Raw genomic sequence first — 27074 nt, forward strand, 5'->3', positions numbered from 1 at the left:
CGGGGCCAAGGAAGCACTGGGACCTGGTTGGCCGAGAGAGGGTTGAGGGTTTCACGGATTGGTCCGGGGCAGGAACTCAGCTGTGTGGAGCGCACCGGGTCCCGGAGCCCGCGGCCTCAGGGATGGACGAGACGAGCCCACTCGTGTCCCCCGAGCGGGCGCAACCTCCGGACTATACCTTCCCGTCCGGCTCGAGCGCTCATTTTCCGCAGGTGCCGGGGGGCGCGGTCCGCGTGGCGGCGGCGGCCGGCCCGGTCTCCTCTCCGCCGGGCTCGCCAGGCCACGACCGGGAGCGGCAGCCACTGCTGGATCGGGCCCGGGGCGCGGCGGCCCAGGGTCAAACCCAAACCGTGGCGGCGCAGGCCCAAGCCCTGGCGGCCCAGGCCGCGGCGGCGGCGCATGCTGCGCAGGCCCACCGCGAGCGGAACGAGTTTCCGGAGGACCCGGAGTTCGAGGCGGTGGTGCGGCAGGCCGAGTTGGCCATCGAGCGTGGCATCTTCCCCGAGCGCATCTATCAGGGCTCCAGCGGAAGCTACTTCGTCAAGGACCCTCAGGGGGTGAGATCGGGCTGGGGACTGCGGCCGCCAGCTTCGGGGAGGGTGGACCTGTCCCGGGGAGTTTGAGGCTTTGCACAGTCAGAGGGAGAAGGGGTTTTGAAAGGCTGCGAAAGGAGAAAACTACCGTGCGGAGCTTCGTGGGCAGGATTTTGGAATGCCCCTGGGAACTGGAGATGGAGAAGCTCTGCGGAATGAAGAAATAAATCAGAACTTATTTGGTAGGGGAGGAGTAAGCGGAAAATGAAAAGAGGAAATTGACCAGATAGAGGCGAGGAGCCCTGCGGTGTGGTGGGGCAGTTGGCCTCTGGACAGAGACGTGCAGGGAGATGCTGCTTTCTAGTAGGTTCCTTAGCTTTAAACTACAGACATTTGTTCAGCTACTTACTTACTGATTTGAGCTTTGAGCCCGTCCTTTCTTTTTGGACCGAATCAGTGTTGTCACTGTTCATCCAGGCGCACCGGTGACCCATCAGGGGCTCTGATGGGTCCCTTCCAGCCTTCTCTGTTGTGGGGATGTCTTCTGCCACCGATCCAGGTCTCCTATTGACAGACGTTGCTGATTGAGTGGACTCATCAGTTTCATCTGTCTGGTTATTGCTCACTTCTGAGATATTGTTCAAATCCTTTTTTATTGTTGCTCAGTTTAGAGTGTAAAGTTTGAGAAACATGGGACTGTCAGTTACCTTTTACTTTCATTTCTCATCCAGGACTAGTGTTTTTCTCACTTTTATTTTGTCCCTTGTATGTGTTTAAAGGGGGATGAGGATGGGATGGGACATGGAGTGAGGAAGGCAGCTGAAAAGTGACATTTATTCTTTTGATTAGGGTTTCCGTGGTGTCTCAGTGGTAGAGAATCTGCCTGCCAATGTAGGGGACGCAGTTCCATCCCTGAGTTCCAGGAAGATCCCCTGGAGAAGGAAATGGCAAGCCACTTCAGTATTCTTGCCTGGAGAGTCTGGTGGACAGAGGAGCCTGATGGGCTACAGTCCACAGAGTTGCAAAAGAATCAGACACAACTTAGCGACTGAACAGCCCACCAACAGATCAAACTAGAGGTGTCTTTGAAATATCAATGAGTCAAAAAAATTTCAAGTCTTCTATGTTCATGTTCTCAGGTGGGCCAGAATGACTTACTGGAAAAATGTACTATTGTTATTAAACTGATGGAGATCAGAGTTCCCTCACATTTTCCCTACATCTCTCTTATGTGAACTCTTGAGATTGGTGGTGTGCTCTTTTGACAGGAGTACTGAATGGCCAGGATGCACTGTGACTTGTAGTTCTTGGTCAGGATCATATTGGATCCAGTTATTCTCCCAGATGTTATCCTGGAATTAATCACCAAGAACCAGAGAGCATTTCCACAATCAACTCAGTTACCACAAACGAGATGGGAAAAAGGTTTGAGAGTAAAGTTTTTCCCAATCTCTCAGATAAGGGAGTAGTGAGTTAAATCGAAAGCTCAAACAGGAACCATCGCTTCTAGAAGAAAAGAAAGATAGGGGGTCCTTGGGTTTAAATGTCAGGAAGATGTTCATCATTTTTTATTTAGGAACCAGACTGAAATCTAAGATATGAATGGTTTTTATTTTGTTGCTAGCTTGTTGGCTGAAGGGGCTAAGAGCAGGTGGAAGATTTTTGTTTTTCTTTCATGACACTGTTACAGCTGCACTGCAACACTGGAAGTGTGTTGGGTCAGCAGAGAAGTGATCTGATGCTCTGACAGGTGGGAGTAATGCGATCTCTCAGCTCCACCTGGCAGGTAAAGCACTGTCACCTTAGTACATAGCCCATGGAGAGTAGTAGACTATGGATATGTTTCTTGGTGACTTGCAGGATCTCAGTCTCCCAGATTTCCTGGCCACTGTCCTTTCTTAGATGGGAAGTCAAAATACATATGACCAAACAAAACTTATTAGTGTAACCATTCTGTTCCCACTGATGAAAATGTGGTTCAGAGCAGAGGATCACTTCCTAAATGCTGTGGTGGGTTACACTAGACCACAAACTAACTGTAGTTAGTTTTGTCATCTTTAGCCCTGCTCCAAATGTGTTTATTTATTTTGTTTAGAAATACTTAGATAGTATTTACTGTATGCCAGGTACTCTTAATGTGCTTTACAGGGCTTCCCCGATGGCTCAGCGGTAAAGAATCCGCCTGCAATGCAGGAGACTCGGGTTTGATCCCTGGGCCGGGAAGATTCCCTGGAGAAGGAAATGGCAACCCACTCCAGTATCCTTGCCTGCAATGTCCCATGGATAGAGAAGCTTGACAGGCTACCGTCCATGTGGCCGCAAAGAGTCAGACACTACTGAGTGACTGAGCACACATACACAGATAAAAATAATGCATTAAAAAAAATAAAGTGCTTTACAAATAATAATTCACTTTATACTCGTAACACCTTCTGAGGTAGGTACTATCGTTGTCCCCACAGATGATGACACTGAGACACACAGTACAGCTAATTTGCCAGAGTCTCAAAGCTCTTAAATGGAAGGCAGGTTTCAGACCCAGGCAGACTGGCGCCAGAGTTCATGCTTCTAACTACCAGGTCCTGCTAGTTCAGAGTTAGTCATCTGAATCTCTGGTTTCTCTTTTCAGCTCCCATATTGGTTAGGACTAAATTTGGTTTGGACTAAATTTTTAAATAATAATAACTTGAATAAAAGTACATTTGACTCTCATGAAAGAAGTCTCCAGACTGCTTGGAGCTGGCATGGCATTTTCCTTTATCCGGGAGACAGTATGAACAGTATGAGTCCATACGTCCAGCTGGTCAGCCATCCCTAGCATGTGGCTTCCACTTCATGAGCCAAGATGGGTGCTCAGACTACAGATATCTTGTCTGCTTTTCAGCCAGTTGGAAGAAGGAGAGGAGGAGGAAGAGAATGCCCTCTCCCTGGAAGACACTTCCTAGAAGTTGGCACTAGACTGTTCTCCTTACATCCCATTGTCCAGAACTGAGCTTCAGTAGTGACTGGGAACTGGAATCTTTATTTTGTCCAGCTAAAAATCAGGTACCTGTGCCCAAGGAATAAGAGGGAACAGAGATTGGGCGAACCAGCAGTTTCTGCCACAGGTACTTTTGGAGCTGGACAGTCTGAAAGGTTCTTGAAGATAACAGCCCTGATTTCATTTCCCGGTTGAGAGTGGTTTCTTCCTCAGAATGAGCAAGTACGGACCTGAAACGGTAAGATGGAAAATGCTGGATCAGAAGTCATGGTAGAATGCTCAGGTCACCCTCCTCACCTACATCCTTGTGTTTCAGGTCTCAGGCTGCTCACGAAAGTAGTTTTTGAGCATTTTCTGTTTTGATTGGCTGGTAATACTAAGCATTCATATTGCCAAATTGTAGAACAGCATATGACTGACTAGTTTATTAGGACAAATAAATGAGATACCACATGTGAAAGCCCCTGGCCTAATTCCTGGTGCTTAGCAGGAGTTCAGAGTGTTTTGCTTATTTTTTAAGTCACATGCTGACTGACCCCTGGATTAGGCTTTCTTGGATACATGGCATTGAATAAAGCAAAAAGTAGTGTAATTCTAAAAGGATCCATTCCTATTTAGGATAGTAATTCATTAGACAATTGTAAGTGGTATTTGCAAAACAGTTTTATAGATACTTCTCACATGTCCTAGGAGCTTGGCCTTATATCAGTAATTTTCAGCCTTTTAAAAATACTTTCTTCACCAAGAGTTTGTCTTGAAAATAGTACAGTATTATTTTCCATTTTTCAAATGTAAATTTATATTGTAATATTGAATGTGTTTCTTGTAGCCACCTGTGTCTTCCAGGAAATTTTGATGTCTACATTTGGTTGAGAATGCCACTAATAGCCAAATAAAGAATAAGGATCTCAGAGTAACTTTTCTTTAAATCATTTTATTTATTTATTTGGCTGTGCTAGGTCTTTGCTGCTGCACAGGCTTTTCTCTAGTTGTGGTGAGTGGGGGCTGAGGCTTCTCGTTGCAGAGTACGGGTTCTAGGGCTAGGGCTTCCGTAGTTGGAGCACGTGGGTTCTAGAGCACAGGTTTAGTGGTTGTGGTGCATGGGCTTAGTTGCCCCAAAGCAGGTGGAATCTTCCCAGACCAGGGATCGAATCCATTGTTTCCTGCATTGGCAGGCAGATTCTCTACCGCTGAGCTACCAGGGAAGCCCCCAGAGTAACTTTTTTTATTACTTAAATGTGAAGATACAGTCGTGTTTATATACGATACATAGGTGTAGTTTGGAGACTTTTAAGCATCATCAACACACCATCTGTGATAGGGAGCTGTCCCAAGCCACAAGTTATAATCGATGAGGCAGGTTGGGTTGATAGCAGTGAACAGGAAAATAAATACAGGCTGAATCTCTTTTATTACATTCTATTTGGATCCCATCTTCTTTCAGGATCTCACATATTTGGAGTAGTCCATCCCTGTCTTTTGTAAGAGTTAACATGTAAATCAGGCTTCTCTACCTCAATAGTTAAGTCAAAAAGTGCTGTTTCCATCTAGCCTCTACAGAATACAGACTTACCTTTTTCACTCTCATTTCCTTATGAGTGTATAGCAGAGATTTCAAGAGGTTGCATGATGTGTGATATCGAAACAGATTGAATATTAAAGAAGATGTGAGAATACAGTTTTCTTCTACTGAGCTAAAGATTCGAGATTTGCAAAAATGTAAAATAATACCAGTCTTCTCACTAAAAATTGTTTTTTAAAATATAGTTATTTTTCAAAAAAACATGTCACATATATTAACATGTAATTGGTCTGTTTTTATGATTAGGTGAATTAAATAGTTTTGACATTTTAATTTTAAGTTCTAATAACAGCAAATATAGATTTTGCCCATGTAAACAAAAGCTTTGGGGGTCTTTAATAGTTTTTAAAAGTTTAAAGGAATCCTGAAACCAGAAAGTTTGAGAACCATCCACTTTGTATTTACCAAACTTAAAAAAAAAACACCAAACTTTTATTTTATGTTATTTCTGCATATTTCACTGTATAGTATGCGTGTTGTGCTTGAGTTGTCTTAGATTGTAGTATAGCCTAGCCTCGTACACTGCTCCTTGGAGCTGCTGGATGGACACAGAAAACCCTTGGGTTTCAGGTTTCAGTAGTCGTGGGGCTGGCCCAGCCAAGCCCCGTCGTCACTGCCCTGTGCACTGTTCTTTTTATCCTGAACTTCATGCATTTCTGCTCCTCCGGCTACCTGCATGTTAACCCGTTCCTTAAAAGGGATTTTAGTAAGTGAGTGTTAAGGGAGGGTGTTTTTTAAAATACTGACATCAAACGGAAGCTTTCTCCTACGTGTAAAAAGAAATTGAAAGTTTATTAAAAAAGAGAGATAATATGGTGAAATGAATTAGGCAGTATTTTTTTCTTTCTCAACCAAATAATGGTGGGTGGTTTTAGAGTTTGTTTTCTATGAATTAGGAGAATATTCTTGAGTCTTCGGTAACACAGTTGATTATGTGATGTTAACATTAGCTTTAGAAATTAGGCCAGACGCTGCTTTATGTGTCTCTAGGAAACCCACAGAGTGCCGATACACTGTATTGCGCCAACTAGGTGAACTGAAGCAACTTCGCCCTGAAAGGGACTTGTCCCCCTTCTGTCTGAATGTCCTTCTGTTCCTCCATCCTTCCCGCCCCCCACTACCCCCCTATTTGTGCATGCCAGACATTATTATTTAATGAAACCCTTGTTACACTGAGAGAATCATGATGACTAATGCTTTTAGAGTCGATGAAATGCTTTCGGATTCTCCTTATGCTGGAAGGAAATTGAGAAGTTAGAGAGGTTGGTCTATAAATGATGCTTGGCTGCAATCTTGGCCTTTAAGTTCTGCTCTTTTTTTGGCTGAGGGATCATGTGGCTTGAGGGATCTTAGGAACAGGAATCAAACCTGTGCTTCCTGCAGTGGAAGTTTGGAGTCCTAACCACTGGACCATCAGGGAATTCCCAAGTCCTGCTTTCTTTAAGTGGAAGTATTTAAGCCTCAGTCCTGGTATTTTTCAGCCCCGCTAGTAGTCTTGGTTTCCCTTTCACTGGGGACCAGCTTGCTGAACTCCACGTTGTACTTCAGTGAACCGGCTGGTGGGTTCTGGGATGGGCCTCAAGTTGTCCTGTGGTTTCACTGCCCAGGTTCCAGAGAGTTCCGGTAGAGTCAAAAGCCATTCTCTGCGAGCTGAGCCAGTTACTACTACTGCTGCTATGTGATTCAGAGCCCAGGGTTGTGGAGACAGAGAGGAAGATTGCCAAAACAGGCCTCTTCCTAGCCACTTTGGATAATAATGTAATTCTGAATGAACATATGCATTTGACTTTTTCCCGTGAATAAGTTTATCTTTAAGAATCAATTGATTTCTTTTGTACTTCTTTTCTCTTGCCTTCTTGCAAGGCTTCTTGAAGGGACTGGCCTCAAGATTGACCAGTTATTGTTTTAGACATATGCCTAGCTAGTTCCTAATATGAGTACTTACATATTGCAGGCAGATGAATGTATGGTTTTTGCTGTGACTGGCCATTCAGGAAATGACACCCACAGGAAAATGTCTTATGACCCAGACTAGCTTGAGTTGGCTGTGGGCTGAGGGGAGAGGGAGAGTCATATGATATTAAGATGAATCACTTGAATAGAATATTTACTTTACTTTTCTTCCTTTGAAAGTACCAGTTTGGGGACTGGAGGGAATGAGATAAATATAAAACAACCTAAGGGGACTGACTGGCTTGGGGAAGAAAGCCTTCAGGAGGGAAGATTGCAGCAGCATCCCATATGTATGAGGATCTTTGAGGATTAAGTTATTGTCTGCTAGAGAAGATGGATCTTAATCTTTATGGCCTCTCATGTCCTGATCTCTTGCTTATCAGAATTACTTAAAAGAACCCATACTAACCCGCTAGCAGACTCTTTTTCCTGCTGTGATTTTTCTCTTCCATTGCTCACTTAATTTGTCATTCCTAAACTTGTTATTTTAAGATGGGTGGGGGTAGTAAGGCTGATAGAGGAAGTCAGCCATTGATAAAAGAATTTTCTTAACCTCATTCCGTAATACTTTACTGATTTCCTTTCAGTTGATACTTTCCTTAACTGATGCGGAGCAACAGTGAGTATTAATGTACCTTAGAAGTTGGGGTTTGATGGTGTTAAAATCTGTTGTACCATCGATACCAGATTGGCATCTTCTTTGGGCACAGCCCTTTCTGGCAGCGTTATTCTCAGCTGCGCATGTGCGCTGGTGTCTTCCCTTCAGGGGGAAGTGTCTAACTGTACATAGGGATTGTCTGCCTATGCCCTCTCATTTCCTTCTAGAGTCTTGCTGACCTGGTCTGTGAGCCACTGGCATGAACTTGCCTTTAACACCCTTTTCCTTTGGTCTCTGTAGAAGATCATCGCTGTGTTCAAACCCAAGAATGAAGAGCCATACGGGCAACTTAATCCTAAGTGGACCAAGTGGCTGCAGAAGCTGTGCTGCCCCTGCTGCTTTGGCCGTGACTGCCTTGTCCTCAACCAGGGCTACCTCTCGGAGGCGGGGGCCAGCCTGGTGGACCAAAAACTGGAACTCAACATCGTACCCCGCACAAAGGTCAGTGACCTGTCTTCCGGATGCCTTTCTGCCTGGCCAGAGTTTTCCTGGGCCTAAGCCCAGGTTAGTGGGACTGCTAGATCCAGTGAAGGGCTATTTTTACCCTGAGTCTAGGGTTCTCGGCCTTTTTTTTTTGGTGGGGAGTGGTATGTGCATGCTTATGGTTTGATCATCTGATGAAAGCTGTCCTGAGAAGGATACACATAAATTTTTTGCATACAATTTCAGGAGGTTCCCTTCTGATACACATGTATGGGCTCCCTGGGGCTTTGGATCCCAGGTAACCCCAAGCTGGTTAGAAACCTACCTACTTTTGTAGCTCACTCTGAGATTTCTGAGCCATTCCAGGATTTAGACACAGTCTACAATGGACTAGCTGATTGTCAGCTAAGCACTAATGCAAGGTCTGGCAAGCAGGACTCTAGGCTTGGCTGAGGGTTAGTGTAAAGGTCTGGCCTGAACACCTACAGGAAACTGACAAGGAATTCTCATCACCCATCTTTATGCTATGGAATTCTGGTGCTTGTCTGAACATTACAAAATTGGGTTCCCGGATCTAGGCAAATCCACACTTAGAATGGATTTGTACATACCTTATATGTGTTGCAGACTTAGCTGAAGTTCTAATGCAGGATCTGGACCATACCTCCCACCCTCTTTCAAAAACAGGCTTAAATAAAATTGATTGTAACAGTTTCAGAAAGTTTACTGATACTGGGTTAAGAACCACTCTGCTACAGGATGTCTCATGAAACCTTCCAAGGATTCCAAGGCGAAGAAATCTTCTGGTCAGTATATGAACATCTAAGGATACGTCATCACTCATTTAATATACGACTCCCTGAGATTTAGTAACAACTTAAGGTGGAACTCTGGTCTGATGCCCTATGGCTGCAGGGCCATCTTTGTATCTCTCTCTGGGTCTTAATCTTCTTTGAAAATTGGATAAAAGCTATAAATTTTGTTCCCATAAAAAATATACATATTTGCAATTACCGTATATAATTTCAAGAGGATGGTTCATGGGCCAGTTGAAATCTACCCTTTGACCCACAGGAACTAGATTAAAAACCCCTGGCTGAGGTTTTCTTTGCAGGTTTAGATGGCAGACTGTGGGCAAAGAGCCTAATCAGCAGACAAGAGCTTCCCTTCAAATCTGTTTTTTCCTGTTTTCCCAGGGTATGTTACAAGAAAATGTGATAGTTGTGGATGTTTAACTATGTTTGCTCCTTTGCCAAAAAACTTCAAATAAGCCAACTAGTTTGTAAGGAAGTAGAAATCAGGGAAAACTTCTTGAAATTTCCTTCTCTCATTCTCAGCACCTAGCAAAATACTATACTTCTAGTAAGTGTTCCTTAAATACCAGCTGAATCAGTGAATAGATATCAAACCATGAAAAAAGAACAGTAACAGAGATCCCCCAACCTCAGGCCAATGGAGTGAATGTTAGATATATTTGATTGTAGTTCCCGGCTCGTAGCTCCCATCTGACATCTAAGTCACCCTGCCCTTGTGTAGTGCACTCCTTCCCTTTGAGCTTTCATTCTCTCTGTGTGCATAGAGTGAAGCAGCACCCTGAACATCTTATATGATGATGAATGCTCCTAAGATCTCCTGCCTAACCTGAAATCCTCCCACCAGGCCCCTCCTAGACTCTAGAAATCCTAAGTACTCCTTGCTCATCACGCTGTAATCTCCCTGCTTTGCTGAGTAAGTAGCAGACCACCCAGGCCCCATGCCTGTCTGTTTTGCCTGTGCTTCTCAGGGCAGTGCCTAAGAATCAGGGATCAAGTTCAAATTCTGGTGCTGCACCTCTTTATTGAGTGATCCCTGGGCGAGTGAGTTAAGACACTCCCGCATTCTCTCCCTTTCAGTTTCCTCACTATAAAAATAGGGATATAAAGAGTTTCTCCTTGGACTTCCCTGGTGGCGCAGTGGATGGGAATCCACCTGGCAGTGCGGGGGACATGGGTTTAATCCTTGGTCTGGGAAGACTCCACATACTGCGGAGCAATTAAGCCCATGGCCACGACTTCTGAGCCTGCATTCTAGAGCCTGTAAGCCAGCACTCCTGAACCTGTATGCCACAACTGCTGAAGCCCATGCACCCTAGAGCCTGTGCTTTGCAACAAGAGAAGCCACTGCGATAAGAAGCCCGAGCATTGCGAGGAAGAGTCATCCTTACTCACTACAACTGGAGAAAGCCCAAGCGCGGCGGCGAAGACTCAGTGCAACCAAAATAATAAGTTTAAAAAAAAAAAAAGAGTTCCTACTTGATAGGGTGGCCATTAATATTACACAAGATAATCCATGTGGAATATGTAGCCCAGCGCCTGGCACAGTGTAAACACTCCATACGTTTTAACCTGTGGTATTTTTATGACCATTCTAATCATTAATGCCATGCCCCACAATCCTGTTCTCCCCCATCTCTAGTCTTCCTCTTTCCCTGTTAGAGAACCTTAATGAGGCCTGAGGGTCTTTTGCATCAAAAAGTCAGCAACAAAAAATCTTGTCTTCCGTGAGACTGAGATGAGACAGAACTTTGCAAGCTTAACATACATTTGCAAGCTTAACATAACAGCTGCTGGAGAATAGTAAGAGGAGATCTCAGTCTTTCCTGCCTCCCCACCCTTGTGACAGGATTCTATCCAGTTGATCACAGTATCTGTCACTATGGAAACGGGGCTTACAGTTGTGCTAGAGCTTCAAATAATAAGGCTCTAATTCTCACTTGATCACTATCTCTGCTCTCTGTTCCTACAAGGTTTCAGGTTATGAGAGTTTCATTAGTCATAGGGAAAGAGTGGTTAGTTACAAAAATTGATCAAAATAAATCTGATGAGGGAAAGTGTGGTATATGTCTTGAGAACAGGGTTTTCATCATAGAAACTGGCAAGATAGTCTTAAGAAGGCCTTTTTCCCCATTTGTTCTTGTGCCGATGTTTCCATATTTGTAAGGTAGAAAGTGCTAACCTATAATACATCTTGGCACATCTGTTTTCGGTACCATATTAAAACTGGGTGGATGGATGGATGGATGGGAGCAAGGGAATTACTTTATGCTATCTCTAAGGTTCAAGGGCAAAATTAGTTACTTGTAATGAATTTTACAAGGCTTAGGAAAAGAAAGAATTTTCTTATAAATTTTATTTTTGGTATTTATATACTAAAACTCAGTGCTATCTAAAAGAAGCTTGTAACTCATTCATTCATTCACTTAGTGAATAGGCATATGCCGGGCACTGTTTTGTACTCGGGATGCTAATGTAAATAAGATGGTTCTCATCCACCCCACATTTCATTAGTTTTAAAAAATGGATAATCACGAGACAGTGGTTAAGTGTGATAACGGATGTCCAAATGGATTATGGATTATCGTGGTATTTCTGCAGTTTGACAATCAAGTGTAATATTGGTGTTCCATTAAAAAATTTTAAAAGGTAAGGCATGCATCTAGTGCAAAAATTAGAAGGCACAAGAGATTAAACAAACCGCCCACTCTCATGGCTCAGCAGTTAGGCATTGGCCTGCAGTGCTGGAGACGCAGGAGACTTGGGTTTGATCCCTGGGTCAGGAAGCTCCCTGGAGAAGGAAATGGCAACTCACTCCAGTAATCTTGCCTGGGAAATCCCATAGACAGAAGAGCCTGGTGGGCTACAGTCCATGGGGTCACAAAGAGCTGGACACAGCTGAGCACACCCACATACCTAAACAAAGAAGAGTAATCCAGCTTCTCTCCCACCCCTGTCTTCTAGCCACTTGATTTCCTTCCTCAGAGGCAGATGTTATTACTAGTTTCTTGCTTAGTATTCCAGATATAGTCTATGTAAATACATAGCAATGCATTAAAAATTAAAACCAATTTTAACATTTCTTTAATTTTTAAATGTAAATTATTGCACACAGTATAGAATTCAACAGGAAGTAAAAAGGTATGGAATAAAGTGCAATTTATTTTTATCTGGAGAGAAAATAGATCCTGGACCATCTTCTCCTAACTCAGAAGCTAGCTGTAGTGTCAGCATAATTCATTTTAGATGCTATAACAACCCCTGAATTGCAGTGGTTAACACGATAGTTTATCTCTTGCTTACATCAAGATCCATGTTAGTTAGGCAGCTCTCCTAGATCCACGTCACTTTATATAGCCACAAGAGATCTTGGATCCTTCCGTGATGTGGTTTTACCATCTCTGAGCCCTTCATTTCTTCCAGCTGCACAGATTGGGAAATGTGAACTAAGGATCATGGGAAATTTTAGGGGCCAGGCCTGAAAGTAATGTGCATACATCACTTTGTCAACATTGCATTGGCCTGAACTAGTCACAAACTGTCTCCTACCAGTTAGAAGTGCTGAGAAATGTATCCTTTCCATATGCTGAAGAGGAACAGTACTGGTGAGCATCTAGCTATTATTCTTTGCCATACTGGTATAGTTCCTTAAACTTCATTCTAACCTTGGTGTCTCTTCTGTTTCCATTGTAGGTAGTATACCTGGCCAGTGAGACCTTCAACTATAGTGCCATTGACCGAGTGAAGTCCAGGGGCAAGCGGCTTGCGTTGGAGAAAGTGCCAAAAGTTGGACAGCGGTTTAATCGCATTGGGCTACCACCAAAGGTATAGACTGCGCCTAGGTGGCACATCAAAGGTGGTGATTATAATGGCATAACCATCCAAGAGGTGAAGTAAGGTGTCTGCAGACTCGCCTTTGGACACTTGAATAGCCTGCCCTGAGGCACCAGTCTTATTCATTTCGTTGAGGGCCTAAGGTTTGAGGAGTAATTCTCCAGAGAATAGAGACTATAGCTTCCTTACTTTACTCCTCTGGACCATTTAACTGTGCCTTTTGAATTTGGATGAGCAATTACTGTCACCACCCTTTTCTAATATAAACTCTATAGGGCCTTAGTGGGTACCTGGCTTACTCCTGGGATCTTTGGACTTGGGCTATAGGGAAATACTTCTGTTCTTCCTCTTTGGTTGCAGGTTGGTTCATTCCAGCTCTTTGTTGAAAGCTACAAAGATGCAGACTACTGGCTACGGCGTTTTGAAGCGGAACCCCTTCCTGAGAACACTAACAGGCAACTGCTCCTGCAGTTCGAGCGGTTGGTGGTCCTGGACTACATCATCCGCAACACTGGTGAGCAGCTGTAGGTGGTCCTGTGCCCTGTGCCTGGCTGTGAGGAGCCACAGGGCAGACATGGAGATTGCTTGCAGAGCTTGGTATCAGAGTACCCTGTCAGGATGAGTTTTTAATAAGACAGAAGGGTTATACACATTGGAGAGGGTGCTGAAAATACTTTTTTCTAGACCAGCTTTGTCTAGGCACATCATGTGTAATTATCAGAGGCGGTGAGTACTTATGTTTCATCTTCGCCTCTCTCCCAGTCTCGTACAGAAGACAATTTGGCTCTTCTAAAGCAGCACAAAGAGTGCTCTCATCCTTGATCCCTAGTCATTCGTGGTAGCCTAGCCTAGTACAGGACAGTTTTGTCTTTAAATACCACATATAAGTGGACTCATATCTTCCCAGGTGGCGCTAGTGGTAAAGAGCCTACCTGCCAGTGGAGGAGATGTGAGAGGCCCTAGTTAGATCCCTGGGTCAGGAAGATCCCCTGGAGGAAGGCATGGCAACCCACTCCAATACCCTTGCCTGGAGAATCCCATGGACAGAGAAGCCTGTCAGGCTACAGTCCATACGGGGTCTCAAAGAGTTGAACACGACAGAAGCAACTTAGCATGCATGCATTCAAGTGGACTCATACAGTATTTTCATTCTGTGACTGGCTTAGTCACTTAGCATAATATCCTCAGAGTTCTTTCATATTGTAGGATGTGTCAGAATTTCTTTCCTTTTTAAGGTTGAATAATAGTCTATTGTATGTATATGCCTCATTTCACTCATCCATTCATCTGTAGACAGACACTTGGGTTGCTTCCACGTTTTATCTATTGTGAATAATTCTGCTGTGAACATGAGTGTACAAATATCTTTGAAACCGTGCTTTCAGTTCTTCTGGGTGTGTACCCAGAAGTAGAATTGCTATATCATATGGTAATTCTGTGTTTAGAACTTTGAGGAACCGCTATACTGTTTTCCATAGTATGGAAAACATTTTACAGCTGCATCGTTTTACATTCCCAAGAGCAGTGCACAAGAGTTCCTGTTTTTCCACATTTTCACCATCATTTGTTATATTCTGGGTCTATATATAAATACATGTGTATAGTAGCCATCCTAATGCTAATAGGTATGAGGTAGTATCTCATTGTAGTTTTGATTTGCATTTCACTAACGACTAGTGCGAGATCTAACCAGTCCATCCTAAAGGAGATCAGTCCTGGGTGTTCTTTGGAAGGACTAATGTTGAAGCTGAAACTCCAATACTTTGGCCACCTGATGTGAAGAGCTGACTCATTTGAAAAGACCCTGATGCTGGGAAGGATTGAGGGCAGGAGGAGAAGAGGACGACAGAGAATGAGATGGTTGGATGGCATCACCGACTCGATGTACATGGGTTTGGGTGGACTCCGGGAGTTGGTGATAGACAGGGAGGCCTGGTGTGCTGTGGTTCATGGGGTTGCAAAGAGTCAGACATGACTGAGCGACTGAACTGAACTGAACTGAATGACTAGTGATGTTGAACATCTTTCCGTGTGCTTTTCCCATACGTGCTAAGTCGCTTCAATTGTGTCCAACTCTCTGAGACTGTATGGACCGTAGCCTGCTGATGGTTGTTCCATCCTTGTCCAACTTTGATTATATATGCAAAGGTTTATTTCTGAACTCTGTAATCTAGTCCATTGGTCTATCTCTGTGTCAGTACTACACTGTTTGATTACTATAGTTTTGTAGTAAGTTTTGTAATAAGTTTGTAAGTTTTGGGGGAAATGTGATTCCTCCAGCTTTACTCTTTTTCTGGATTGTTTTGGTTCTTTGGCGGTCCCTTGAGATTTCATATGAATTTTAGGATAGGTTTTTCTGTTTTTGCAAAAAACATCATTGGATTTTTATACAACTGCATTTAATCTCTAGATTAGTTCGTCTTCAGTAGTATTGCTGTCTCAACAGTATTAAATCTTCCAATCTGTGAACATGAAGTATCTTACCATTTATTTATGTCTCTTTAATTTCTTTTAGCAATATTGTATAGTATTGATTATACAAGTCTTTTACCTCCTTAGTAAACTAGTTCCTAAGTGTTTTATTCTTTTTGATGATATTATAAATGGGTTTGTTTCTTAATTTCCATTTTGAATTGTTCATTGTTATTGAATAGAAATGCAGCTGATTTCTGAGGTTGACTTGGTATCCTGATCCTGACTTTTGCTGAGTTTATTTATTAGATCTAACAGTTTTTTGTAGAATCTTTAGGGTTTTCTGCATAAGAACATATCATCTATAGAGATAATTTTACCTTTTCATTTCCAGTGTGGATGCTTTTTATTTCTTTTCTTGCATAATTGCATAGTTCTTTCAGTACTATGTTGAGTAGAAGTGGTAATATTGGGCATTTTTCCTTTGCACTAGATCTTAGAGGAAGAACTTTTAGTCTTTCAGTATTGAATATGATGTTTGGTCTGGATTTTTCATATATGACTTTTATTATTTTGAAGTACTAGTCTGGTGGTGACAAATTTTCTGTTTTGTTTGTCTGAAATTGTCTTTACTTCAGCTTCATTTTTGAAGGATATTTTTACTGTACATAGAATTTGAGATTAGCAATTATTTTCTTTCAGCAGTATTTAAAAAACGTTTCATTAATCTTCTTGCTCCCATGGCTTCTGTGGAGAAGGAAGTTGTCCATATGGTAGCTGTATTTTTCATTTCCTGAATTTCTATTTGATTCTTTTTTGTAGATTATTGTTTTCTGCTGATACTCTTATTTCTTAAACATATTAAGGATTTTATCTTGGACATTTCAGAGCTTATATCTTTATTTGGGGCTCCTATAGATGTATTTGAATTTTCTGTTGTTTTCGTGTCATCTTGTCTCTTTGTATGCCTTGTTATTTTTAAGTGTCAGATATTGTATATCAAAAACTGTAGAATTATTTGGAGGTCAAGGATGTTGATATCAATCCTGTCTGGAAGAAGATATTTGCCTCTGGCAAGCTGCTGGGGTCATCAGAAACCTAGGATCACATTAATTTTAGGTATTGAGAAGAAATTCTGCTTACTTCCAAGGTGTTAGCCCTTTAGGTTTCAACACAGAGCATGGATGATCTACCAGGGTTTCCTCTTCCTTGCCAGTCACCAGGCCATAGTTTTGTCTCCCTAGCTCCCTGGGGCTGTTAGCATACTGTTCTACCTCTCAGCCTCGTAACTACCTCTTCCCAAATCAGCAGCAGGTGCTGTAAGAAAAAAGAAGCCACAAAGGGTGGACTCCCCTCTCTTGAGTCTTTTTCTCCCAGATCATGACAGTCTAATTCTTAAGGGTCTTATAAAATCTCCAGTGCCTTCAAGAAATTTTAAAACATTTTGTCTATAATAGTATGATTGGTTTCCATGTGTCAGAATGTCTAATTCACCACTACTGAATGTGGAAATCAACCGTTTTGTCTATTAACTTCATATTTTTGTTCACAGATCGAGGCAATGACAACTGGCTGATCAAATACGATTGTCCAATGGATAGTTCTAACTCTCGGGTAAGTGGTTACTCTGTATCCTTTTAAGGAGAGGATGAGGTGGGATATATGCATAATATGGAAGCACAGAATAGTGTGATATTTAGGTCACGTAAGTTCAGAGGAATCAGGATAGCACACGTCTTTAAAATTGAGGTTAATATTTGGTAGTCGTTGTTCAGTTGCTAAGTCATGTCTGACTCTGCGACCCTGTGGACTGTAGCCAGCCAGGCTTCCCTGCCCTTCACTGTCTCCTGGAGTTTGCTCAAACTCGTGTCCATTGAGTCCATGATGCCATCCAACCATCTCATCCTCTGTCACCTCAATATGTTTTTTTAAGGAATATCCTGCTGATTGATTTTAAGAGAGACAGAAGGAAGAAAAGTTCAAATAAATTTGGAACCTGTTGCATACTCTGACCTTCTTTGGAGATTCACATTGTATGGGAGCATAGTAAAGGTCTGAGAAATAATGCCTCAGTGCACCTGGTGATTTCATTTGGCCTGATGATTTCTAAACTTTGACCATGGAATACTTTTCTCACAAGACTACAGTTCCACAAAATATCAGTTTAGAAAAAGCTGCTTCCTACAACTTTTTCTACGCTCTCATTGCTTTTCTATTCCACCACGCTTCCCCTGTGCATTTTAAAAACTTAGCAGGAAGGCTGCCTGGAGAAGGAGAGGAAGATGGACTTTTATTCTTTTTAGTGTCTTCCCCTTCCAGTTTTATTGAGATATAACTGATATATAACTCTGTGCAAGTCTAACATGTGCATTGTGATGATTTGATGCCCATATATACTGCAAAATGTTTCCCACAGTAAGGTCAGTGCTTCTCAAATTCTGTACATCAGAATCATCTGACGAGCTTATTAAAAACAGTATAGATTCTACAAGCCTTTCCTCCATTAGATCTCGGGTAACACTGAGGATCTCACACTTTTAGTAAGGTATCCCAGAGGATTCTGATACAGGTATCCTGAGCCCACCTGCCCTGTTCTGTGGTGGCACTAGTTAGCCTGAGTGTGGAGCCAAGTACACAGTCATGGGAGGGTCTGACACGCGCTGTCCCAGGCAGCCTCTTGCACTCTCTCTGCACTTAGCTCTCGTCCTTTTCCTCTTAATGCTTCTGTGAAGCAGAGGAACAGAGTCCATTGTGCAAATGCAACCGGCTGTTATCATCCACGGTTCTAGTATCTTGCTGGAAAATGTCACCACCAGTGAAGTGGCCACTGAGTCAAAGGTCCACATGAAAGGACCTTGACTGACTTATAACTGATTTTTCTTCCTTTTTTTTAATGGGCTTCCTAGGTAGCTCAGCTGGTAAAGAATCCACCTGCAATGCAGGAAGAGACCCCACTTCAATTCCTGGGTTGGGGAGTTCCCCTGGAGAAGGAATGGGCTACCCACTCCAGTATTTTTGGTTTTCCCTGGTGGCTCAGACAGTAAAGAATCCACTTGCAATGTGGAAGACCTGGGTTCAATCCCTGGGTTGGGAAGATTCCCTGGAGGAGGGCATGGCAACCCACTCCAGTATTCTTGCCTACAAGATCCCATGGACAGAGGAGCCTGGTGGACTATAGTCCATAGCGTCACAAAGAGTCAGACACAACTTTTTGTCATTTTTTTAGACTCTTAGGGTTCTCACTGCCTTTCCCTGTGAGGAATGGCTTATAGTTCTCTTTTGTTATTGTCATTTCCTGTGTTACCAAGGATTGTGACAACTTTTGAGGAACCTTTTCTAAGAGAAAGGGACTCTGAGAACCTTGAATTAGCCAAATCAAAGTGTCATAAATATAGTAAGTCCAGGTAACAATTTGGAAACCAGTTCAGAGATTGAGTAAGGACCGGTGCCTGAGCAGGTTGAGATGGGAGCCTTTGCTGCTACTTTAAAGCTCTGGAGGAAGGTGGGACTCCCTAAATATTTAGTCTTCCGTTGCTCTTCAGGACACAGACTGGGTGGTGGTGAAGGAGCCTGTTATCAAGGTGGCGGCCATAGATAATGGGCTGGCTTTCCCTTTGAAGCATCCTGACTCCTGGAGGGCATGTAAGTCTCAAGACCACTGTGGTCTGGCTCTTTTCCTGCTCTTTCTCAGTGTTCTTATCTGTGCAATGAAGAGAATAATACCTCTATCACAGGATTGTTCTAAGGACTAATGCAATAATGCCGCTCAGCCCCTGAGCACAATGGCTGGCACACGGCAACTATTCCACAGTGTAAACTTAGTATCCTTTTCCCCATACGTTATTCCCATCAGAAGCACAGAGCTGAGTTTTCACATCTCTATGTTGCATTTTTCTTAGTCTTTCTGAAGACTGTCTTATCGTAATTTATTCGATTTGTTTCTAAATATAAGCTGCTGTTCCTGTTCTGTCTTCCTTGTCGACATCCTGGAAACCAACCCCTGGCCCCATTATAACTGAGAAACCTTTAAAAAGAGAGAGATACAAGTAGGGGGTTACTAGTCCCTTTGCAGTACTTGTCTGTCTTTTGAGAAGGAGCGTCTCAATGTTTCAGTGGCAAGTACTGATAACTGCTTCTAGATAGGCTTGCATCTTGAAAAGTCATATAATGTCAGGGAAAGCGCACAGGCTCAGGGATTAGACAAACCTGGGTTTGAATCCCGGTTTCTCCACTTAACTGTTTAACCTTTAGGGTTAGCAACCCCTGTAACTTTAATTTTCTGTTGTATTTCAAATAAGAGGGATATCCAACTTTACCCGTGCTCTGATAGGTGGAGGACATAGATGGACAGGGACTTTTTCAACACTAGCTTTGATTTTGACTTTTCCTCTTTTCAGATCCTTTTTACTGGGCCTGGTTGCCCCAGGCAAAAGTCCCGTTCTCTCAGGAGATTAAAGATCTGATTCTTCCAAAGATATCAGACCCTAACTTCGTCAAGGACTTGGAGGAGGATCTGTATGAACTCTTCAAGGTTAGCCCTGGGAACCTTAGCCTTAAAACCATATGGAAGAAAGAATTCCAGCGGTTTTCCTAATTTGTCCTGATACAAGCCAAGATAGAATGGAAACATCCTCTGGCTTGTGTTAGCCAGTGGAGAGCAAGGTTTCCTCCCTGAGGACAGCGAGACCTAGTTTGGGTTGGTGTGGACAGTCGGCAGCTGGGTGGAGTCACACTGGTTCGTGTCCTGTGTGTCACGCGGCTGCAGTGTGTCTACAGAGCTCTCATCCTCAGGTGGAGCCCCAGAGCCTGGAGTTCTTCAGAGACAACCATGAAACTGAGGACAAGATGGTTACTTGTTCTCTATTTTGCTGTCTGTGAAATAGGGAGTCATCGGGGTTGGGGTGAACATCACTAAGCCGCCTAAGCCTCCTGAGGGTTTTCTAGTTGGGGGAGGAAAATGGGTTCTTCTGAGGCATTCATGCAGGTTATATCTCCTTCTGCCTTTTTTTTGCAGAAAGATCCTGGTTTCGATAGGGGCCAGTTCCATAAGCAGATTGCTGTCATGCGGGGGCAGGTAAGCCTGGGACATCCTCCTGGTGTCATCCCCAGGATTTCTCTGAGAGGGTCATATGCTCATGTTGAGTGAGTGTGTAAAGGCCATATCTCACACCCATTTTAGTCTGTGCCATCCACGCTTGTGACTCTGTCTTAACACCTAAGAGGAAAGGTAGCCGTCCCAGATCTCCCACCTCTTCCATGGTATCAGGCATTTGGTGAAGTACCTACTATGTGCTTGGTTCTGTGCCACTTGCTTGATAGTTCATTGGTGGATTTAGCTGGTGGTCTGGGTCCTCAGGTTGCTCAAGGTAGCTGTAACCCCTGGTGGTTAAGAGCTAGGCTCTGGAGTCAGACTGCTGCTTCACCACTCCCCAGCACCATGGCCTTAGGCAGGAGCTTCTGCTTCCTTTTTATAAAGTAGGACAGTTACCCTACTTTGCAGAGTTGGTCAGAGAATCACATAAGATTATGTGTACCAAGTGTTTAGTAAAAACCATGCCTGGCACATGGTAAGCACTCAGATGCTGGCATGGTTATAATTTTTGTTGTTATAGTTACAAGCACATTATTTCTTCTTTCTCCCCTTCATCTTCAAAGGGAACCAAGGAAAGCACCAAGGCATTGTTGATCTTCCATAGCAGAGCAAAGAACAGCTTGAAAATTGCTAAAAGCGCGAGGACACTGACATTCTGCATATCACTTTGAAGTCTTAAAGACAGCTGGAATAGCCTAGCAGTTAGGGCACAAACTGGTCAGGGTGTGTGATTTGAAGCCTGACTCTGCCATTTATTAGCTGTGAGGTCTCATTGAGTTACTTAATCTCTCCTCCTTTTAATTTCTCCACCTGTAACATGGGATTAATAACAGCACCTATCTCATAAGGTTATTATGAGATCAATGATTGAAAACAGTTGGAGTAGTGCTGGTATATTGAAGTACTCAATATGGGTTAGCTATTTTACTAGGGTTTTGTCTACAGCTCCTCACATCTTTTGGAGAAGGCAATGGCACCCACTCCAGTACTCTTGCCTGGAAAATTCCATGGATGGAGGAGCCTGGTGGGCTGCAGTCCATGGGGTCGCTAGGAGTCGGACATGACTGAGCGACGTCACTTTCACTTTTCACTTTCATACATTGGAGAAGGAAATGGCAATCCACTCCAATGTTCTTGCCTGGAGAATTCCAGGCAAGGGGAGAGCCTGGTGGGCTGCCGTCTCTGGGGTCACACAGAGTTGGACACGACTGAAGCGACTTAGCAGCTGCAGCAGTCTCACATCTTTGAGGGACAGGAAGCTTTTCTCAGTCATAATTATCCAGTTAACCTCTTTCCTCCATTTAGCAAAAGGTTTCTGTTGAGGGCAACTCTTGAGCTTACCAAACCCGTTTTCTCTAGAAATGGGACAGACAGAGGATGTAATAGCTGTAGTTATTAGAGCTGCCTGAAGACCATAATGTGGTCTTCCTACATTTCCCCAATAATGTAAAGGCCCAGTTAGGCTGGCAGAATTGTTGGAAATCTTAAAAGCCACGTGACGTACTCTGGTATTGTGAAACTCAGCATAAAGGAGCAAACTTCTTCTCTAGTTTGTGTAGATTGTACTTCTGTCCCTATTGTACTGTCTTCTCTAACCCCTTCCCAGTCTCTTGCAAACATAGCAACTTTCCTCTCGTTATATTTAGTTAAGGCCATTATCTAGAGTGGCAAAAGGCAGAGGGGCGGGGGTTGAGAGAGAGACATTTTAGCTTTCTTTCCATCATGTGCTCTTAATGTCCTTTGAGAGCGGGTGGCATTTTACAACCTAGAGTGCCTACCTCTGAAACTGTCAGGATGAGTCATGGATGAGTGTCTAGCTCCTCCTCCTAGCACATGGGTAAAAGGAACGCACCACCTTCTATCTGCCTGAGCCGCAGTCATGGAGTGGACTGTACAGGGGCCTGGAGCCAAAGGGGAAGAATGGGGAACCCTGGAGAGATGGATTCGGGTGATAGAGTTGTTACTCACCATAAAGGCTTCTAACCAGATGTGAGATAAAGAATGCAGGGTCTGAGGGAAAGCTTCTTTAGATAACATCTTCAAAGACAGTATTTCTTTTTTGGCATTATGTACCTGCTATAAATTTTTCTTCAACTTTTAAATTAGGAACATTTCAAACCTCAGTAAAATTGAAAGAGGGGAGTCATCTAGACTCACCAGTCATTACATTTAATTAGCCACGTTTGCTTTATCTCATATCTCTAAATGTTATCTATCTGAATATTATCTATACATCTGTATAATTTTATCTCTTTTATAATTTGTCTCTCTCCCTAGATAGATAGATGTAGCCACGTTTGCTTTATCTCATATCTCGAAATGTTATCTATCTGAATATTATCTATACATCTGTATAATTTTATCTCTTTTATAATTTGTCTCTCTCCCTAGATAGGTAGATTTTGTTTGTTTGCATCTGGCCAAATCTTTTGGAAGTAAGTTGTAAACAGTTTGACGTTTTACCCCAAAGATGTAAATGTACTTGAAAGGTGGCTTCTAACCTGAAGACCCAGCCAGAGAGGTAGTAAAATCCTGTCATAAGCTGGATGGTCTCCTGCATGGTCTACTCTAATTCCATTTGAACCTCCTCTTAGTTCTCTGCCCTGATCTTGTACTCAAGGCTCTTTGAAGCAGTGTAGGGTGCTCACAAATACCAAGACAATGAATTTAAAAAGGAACTCATTACTGGTAGGATCTACTTCTGACCTCTGATCCAGGTGAACTCTGCCTCTTTGAGGGTAGCATTTGTAGGCCAAGGATCGTTATGGCTCAAGGCTTGTGTGTCTATGTGACTGGGGGCAGCCGCCCAGCCACCCATCTCGTGTGTCTCCAGCCTGGCTGTGAAAATCTTCAGCATCCAACGGTTTAAAGGCTGTGGGAGGACCACTTCAGCTTTTGTTCTTTCCTATCAGAGAAGATACATGGTGGTGATTGTGATTGTGACAGGGGAAAGAAATGTGTTCCTCTGTTCACATGTCTGAAATATCTGTAAAATACAGACAAAAATTTGTGAGGAGCCAAACATACTGTGGTATCCTGGAACAGAAAAAGAACAGTACTGGAAAAGCTAGTGAAATCCAAGTCAAGTCTGGAGTGTGGTTAACACTCATGTTCCAATGTTGATTTCTTAGTGTTAGTAAAGGCACCATGGTTATAGAAGATGATCAAATTAGGAGAACTTGGGTAAATGGTACATATCTTTGTAACTTTTCTGTAGGTATAAAATTATTCTAAAGTAAAAATGTATTTAAAAAAAAGATGACAGCATGAGAGGTAGAGTTCAACTGAAATGGCTTTTATTTTTTAAATACATAGTCTTTGTAGGAAAATCAGAAAATAAGGATAAACTAAAATCACTCTATCTCTAGGTCACCTTTCTTGACCCAAAAATAATCACTGCCAACCTTTAAGACTTTTTTTCCTCTGTAGATAAGAAAATAGGATTTTAGAAAATAAAGGTGGGGATCACACTAATACTGGTTCCTTATCTCCTTTCTTTTCTGTCCAAGACATTGTGATCAGTTTTCCATGCCCGCAGAATATGTTTTTTAATTGCTTGTTTCTAATCCCTTAAATTATTAACTGATCCCGTACTCTCGGGCATTTATATAATTTTCAGTTGTAAACCATACTGCACTGTATAGATTGAAACTTAAGTGTTTTGTGCATGTCAGTGATCGTTCCCTTAATCCTTAAAAATGAAGTTGCTGAGTCAGAGGGCTTGTCCACTTCTAAGCCTTTATGGTCCACTTGCCTTTCTGAAAAACTGTTCCATGATCTGAACACTCCCCAACTCTGAGTCGGTATCTTCTGTATCTTTACTAACTAGACAGGCGAAAGAGGAGGTCTTTGTTTTCATTTGTATTTTTTTTTCATTTGTATTTTTTAAAAAGGTAGAGAGGTTTCCATTTTCTGTGATTGCCCTCTTACATTCTTACTTTAGTAGATAGCCTATTGGTAGTTTTCCATTAGTGTCTGGTTTATTTTTGTATTGATTTACAGGAGCAGTCTGCCTGCAGGTCTCCCTTCGGAGGCAGACCAGGATGCCTAGGCACTGCTCTTACTGATCTCCTTTCCCCCCCTGCAGATCCTAAATTTGACCCAGGCCCTGAAAGACAACAAGTGTCCCCTGCACCTCGTCCAGATGCCACCTGTGATTGTTGAGACGGCCCGTTCCCACCAGCGATCTTCTAGCGAGTCCTACACACAGAGCTTTCAGAGTCGGAAGCCCTTCTTCTCCTGGTGGTAGCCCCAGAGACAGACAAAGGCATATTGTCTGAGACTTGGGCTGGGAGGAAGCCTGGGGAGCCGGTTGCAAGAAAGCCAGAGAAGCCGGTGGAGATCAGTGCTCTTAAGAGCCCTCCCTGTCTGCTCACCACTCCCTCCGAGCTTTCCCAGGCCCCGGGAGAAGCATGAGCAGAGGGACAGAGGTGCTGTGGACCCTCCTGAGCGGGGGAGGGCTGGCGCTCCATGCAAGCCGTCCGGATGGGGGGAAAGGAGCATCTCCTGGGGGCAGGCTGGGAAAGTCCCTTCCCTCCTGGACACCCTGCTCTGTTGCTATTCCTTGTTATATTCTGCATCAGAAAAAATACAAATACAAATTTCAGTACTAGTAGCAAAACCCAGGTAGAATCCCAGACCCTCTCATGGCAAAACCTCTGATCCAGACCTAAATGTGCATGGACCCAAACATCCAGGTGTCTCACAGTTCTTACTGTGTGGACCAAGGCAGCTGGGTGACTCGCAGTGCCAGGACAGACAGAAGCCACACTTCCCTTTTGTGTCTTGCCAAGTCTTCTTTCTGTCTTTCTCCCACCAGTGCAATAGGTTGACTCCAGACACGATTTTCACAGTGGGGGGACATCTGCTCTGGAACTCCCAGCAGTTTACAGCGATTGTCTACATCACCTCTGCTCCTTCCCCGCTGGGGACCCAGCCCCTCTAGGCCAGGACTGCAGGTTGCTTATCACTCAGGCAAAGACAGGAGGGAGGAAGTTACCTCCCCAGCATGGGAACATGATCCATACCACTAAGTATGTGCTGGAAGCTGTGATGTTCTGTGGGTGGGCTTACCCCTGCCTTGCTCCCCTAGTCCTTGGCCTTGGCCAGAGACAACAGACTTTTCCAGTCTGCTGATTTATTCCTGTTGTTTTTGATGTTTTTTCTCAACTCTTTTGACTCGATAGGTTCAGTTCTGGGTCCTGGAGTGGCTCCCGATGAGGGTTCCAGGGTGGGTCTAGTTCATGAGAGGACAGGATATTAAGTCCTTGGGTTTCTTTGTGTGATACCACTGCTGCTGGGTGGAGGCAGCGAGACTTGTATTCTGCCTCCTAATTAGCAGCGTCCCTTTGCTCCCTGACTTCCTGTTCCAGGCCAGTCTTCCTATGGCTTCTCGAGAAAGGTGGGGCCCTAAGGAGAGAGGCGTTCCCACTGTCCTCAGTGCCCGCCCAGCCCAGTGTGCACCTCTTGCTTCCATGTCTCTTTCCGCTCAGCTCTCCCCCTTACCAGCTGTCCGAGCCCTTTCTACACCAAAGCAAAGAATGGCCTCAGTGGGGAGTACAGAGGTGCCACCCATGGCTATGGGGCAGCCCTGGACGGTTCAAGTTTCTGGCACCCTGCGATTGGTCAGTCAGCCTTGGAAAGAAACTATCTTGAAGGTTTGAAAACCAACCAAAGAAAAGGAGTGGGGACTGTTGCCGTGTGCCCTCTGCTTGCCTAGCTCCCGCTATTGCAGGAAGCGGAGTGGAGGTGTGCAGCCCTCTTGTCTGCTGGGCTGGTCCCCTTCCAGTACAGCCCCCAGGAGCCAGCTTACCCTGGGCTTCCACCCCGCCAACAGAAGTCTCTGGAGCTGGGTGTGCATGCCCTGTGGACAGAGGCGCTGCTCTCCGCCAGCCCCAGCCCTGACAATCCCATTGAGCTGACCTGGACTTTGGCCTTGGGGACCATGTTTGTGAGAACTTGGGAGCAGCAGGGCTCCCAGAGGCCGGAGGGGACCAGGGTATATTTAGCTCTCCACAGACATCTGTTTATAAATGTGTTGTTGAATTGCTCCACCTGGGGTGGAGAGGGCCTGAGCCGTCTAAAGGGCTGGTTGCTTCCCCCACCGAGCAGATCTTCACGTTGCCCTCAGCCAGACCAGCTCTGGGATGCAAAGGAAGTTGGGTCCAATGTAAGAGGGAGCTGGTCCCAGTCCTGGCAGGTGAAAGTACGGGGCATCCTTTCCTGGCCCACATCCGTTCTCCTTGAAGCCTGTACTCAGGTTGCCTTGAATGTGGACTTTGGGAGAGCCCGGGCCCTGAGTGCCAGGGCAGGCTTTTGGGTGGCCCTCACGAAGCTGCCCGGCCCAGCCCTCTGCCAGCCATCGGCCCATCTCCCAGTGTCAGGGAGTGGAGGCTGGGCTGTGAGAGTGCGGCTGCCTCTGTATTGTTCTTCTAATGCACTGTAGAAATTGTATATGTAATGTATTTAAATCAATGCAAATGTAAGAATAACAAGTCCAGTTCCGACCTTTTTTGTCTAGCTTTCTTTGGTGGAAAGAAGACAAGGTAGGATGCCTTTTTAAGGACAGAGAACCCTGTGTTGCCATGGAGTTGCCGAGATATGGCTCTTGAATCTGTTTTCCTCTAGTAGAGGAAGGTACAGGTTCTCATTTCCCAAAATATTGTTTTAACCCATTTGACACCAACACCTGACCTGAACCTACATTGATTGATGCAAAGCTGTTTATAATCATCATGTATCTTTCTTACCGTGAATATTTCTTGCAGAAATATTAGTGTTTTGTTTTGAGATGTT

The 27074-nt window shown here is 43.9% G+C and overlaps 1 protein-coding gene across 1 annotated transcript; it reads left to right on the forward strand.

Annotated features, from left to right (window-relative positions):
* On the forward strand, positions 1–26785 carry PI4K2A (phosphatidylinositol 4-kinase type 2 alpha). Its single transcript, XM_061402985.1, has 9 exons — positions 1–557; positions 7947–8147; positions 12635–12766; positions 13136–13289; positions 16740–16801; positions 18730–18829; positions 19585–19718; positions 20202–20261; positions 24367–26785. Exons 1-9 carry the CDS (start codon positions 123–125, stop codon positions 24526–24528), a joined length of 1440 nt encoding a protein of 479 aa, XP_061258969.1. The 5' UTR covers positions 1–122; the 3' UTR covers positions 24529–26785.
* Positions 26786–27074: the final 289 nt, after the last annotated feature.

Source organism: Bos javanicus, chromosome 26 (genome assembly GCF_032452875.1).
Source record: "Bos javanicus breed banteng chromosome 26, ARS-OSU_banteng_1.0, whole genome shotgun sequence".
Lineage (NCBI taxonomy): Eukaryota > Metazoa > Chordata > Mammalia > Artiodactyla > Bovidae > Bos > Bos javanicus.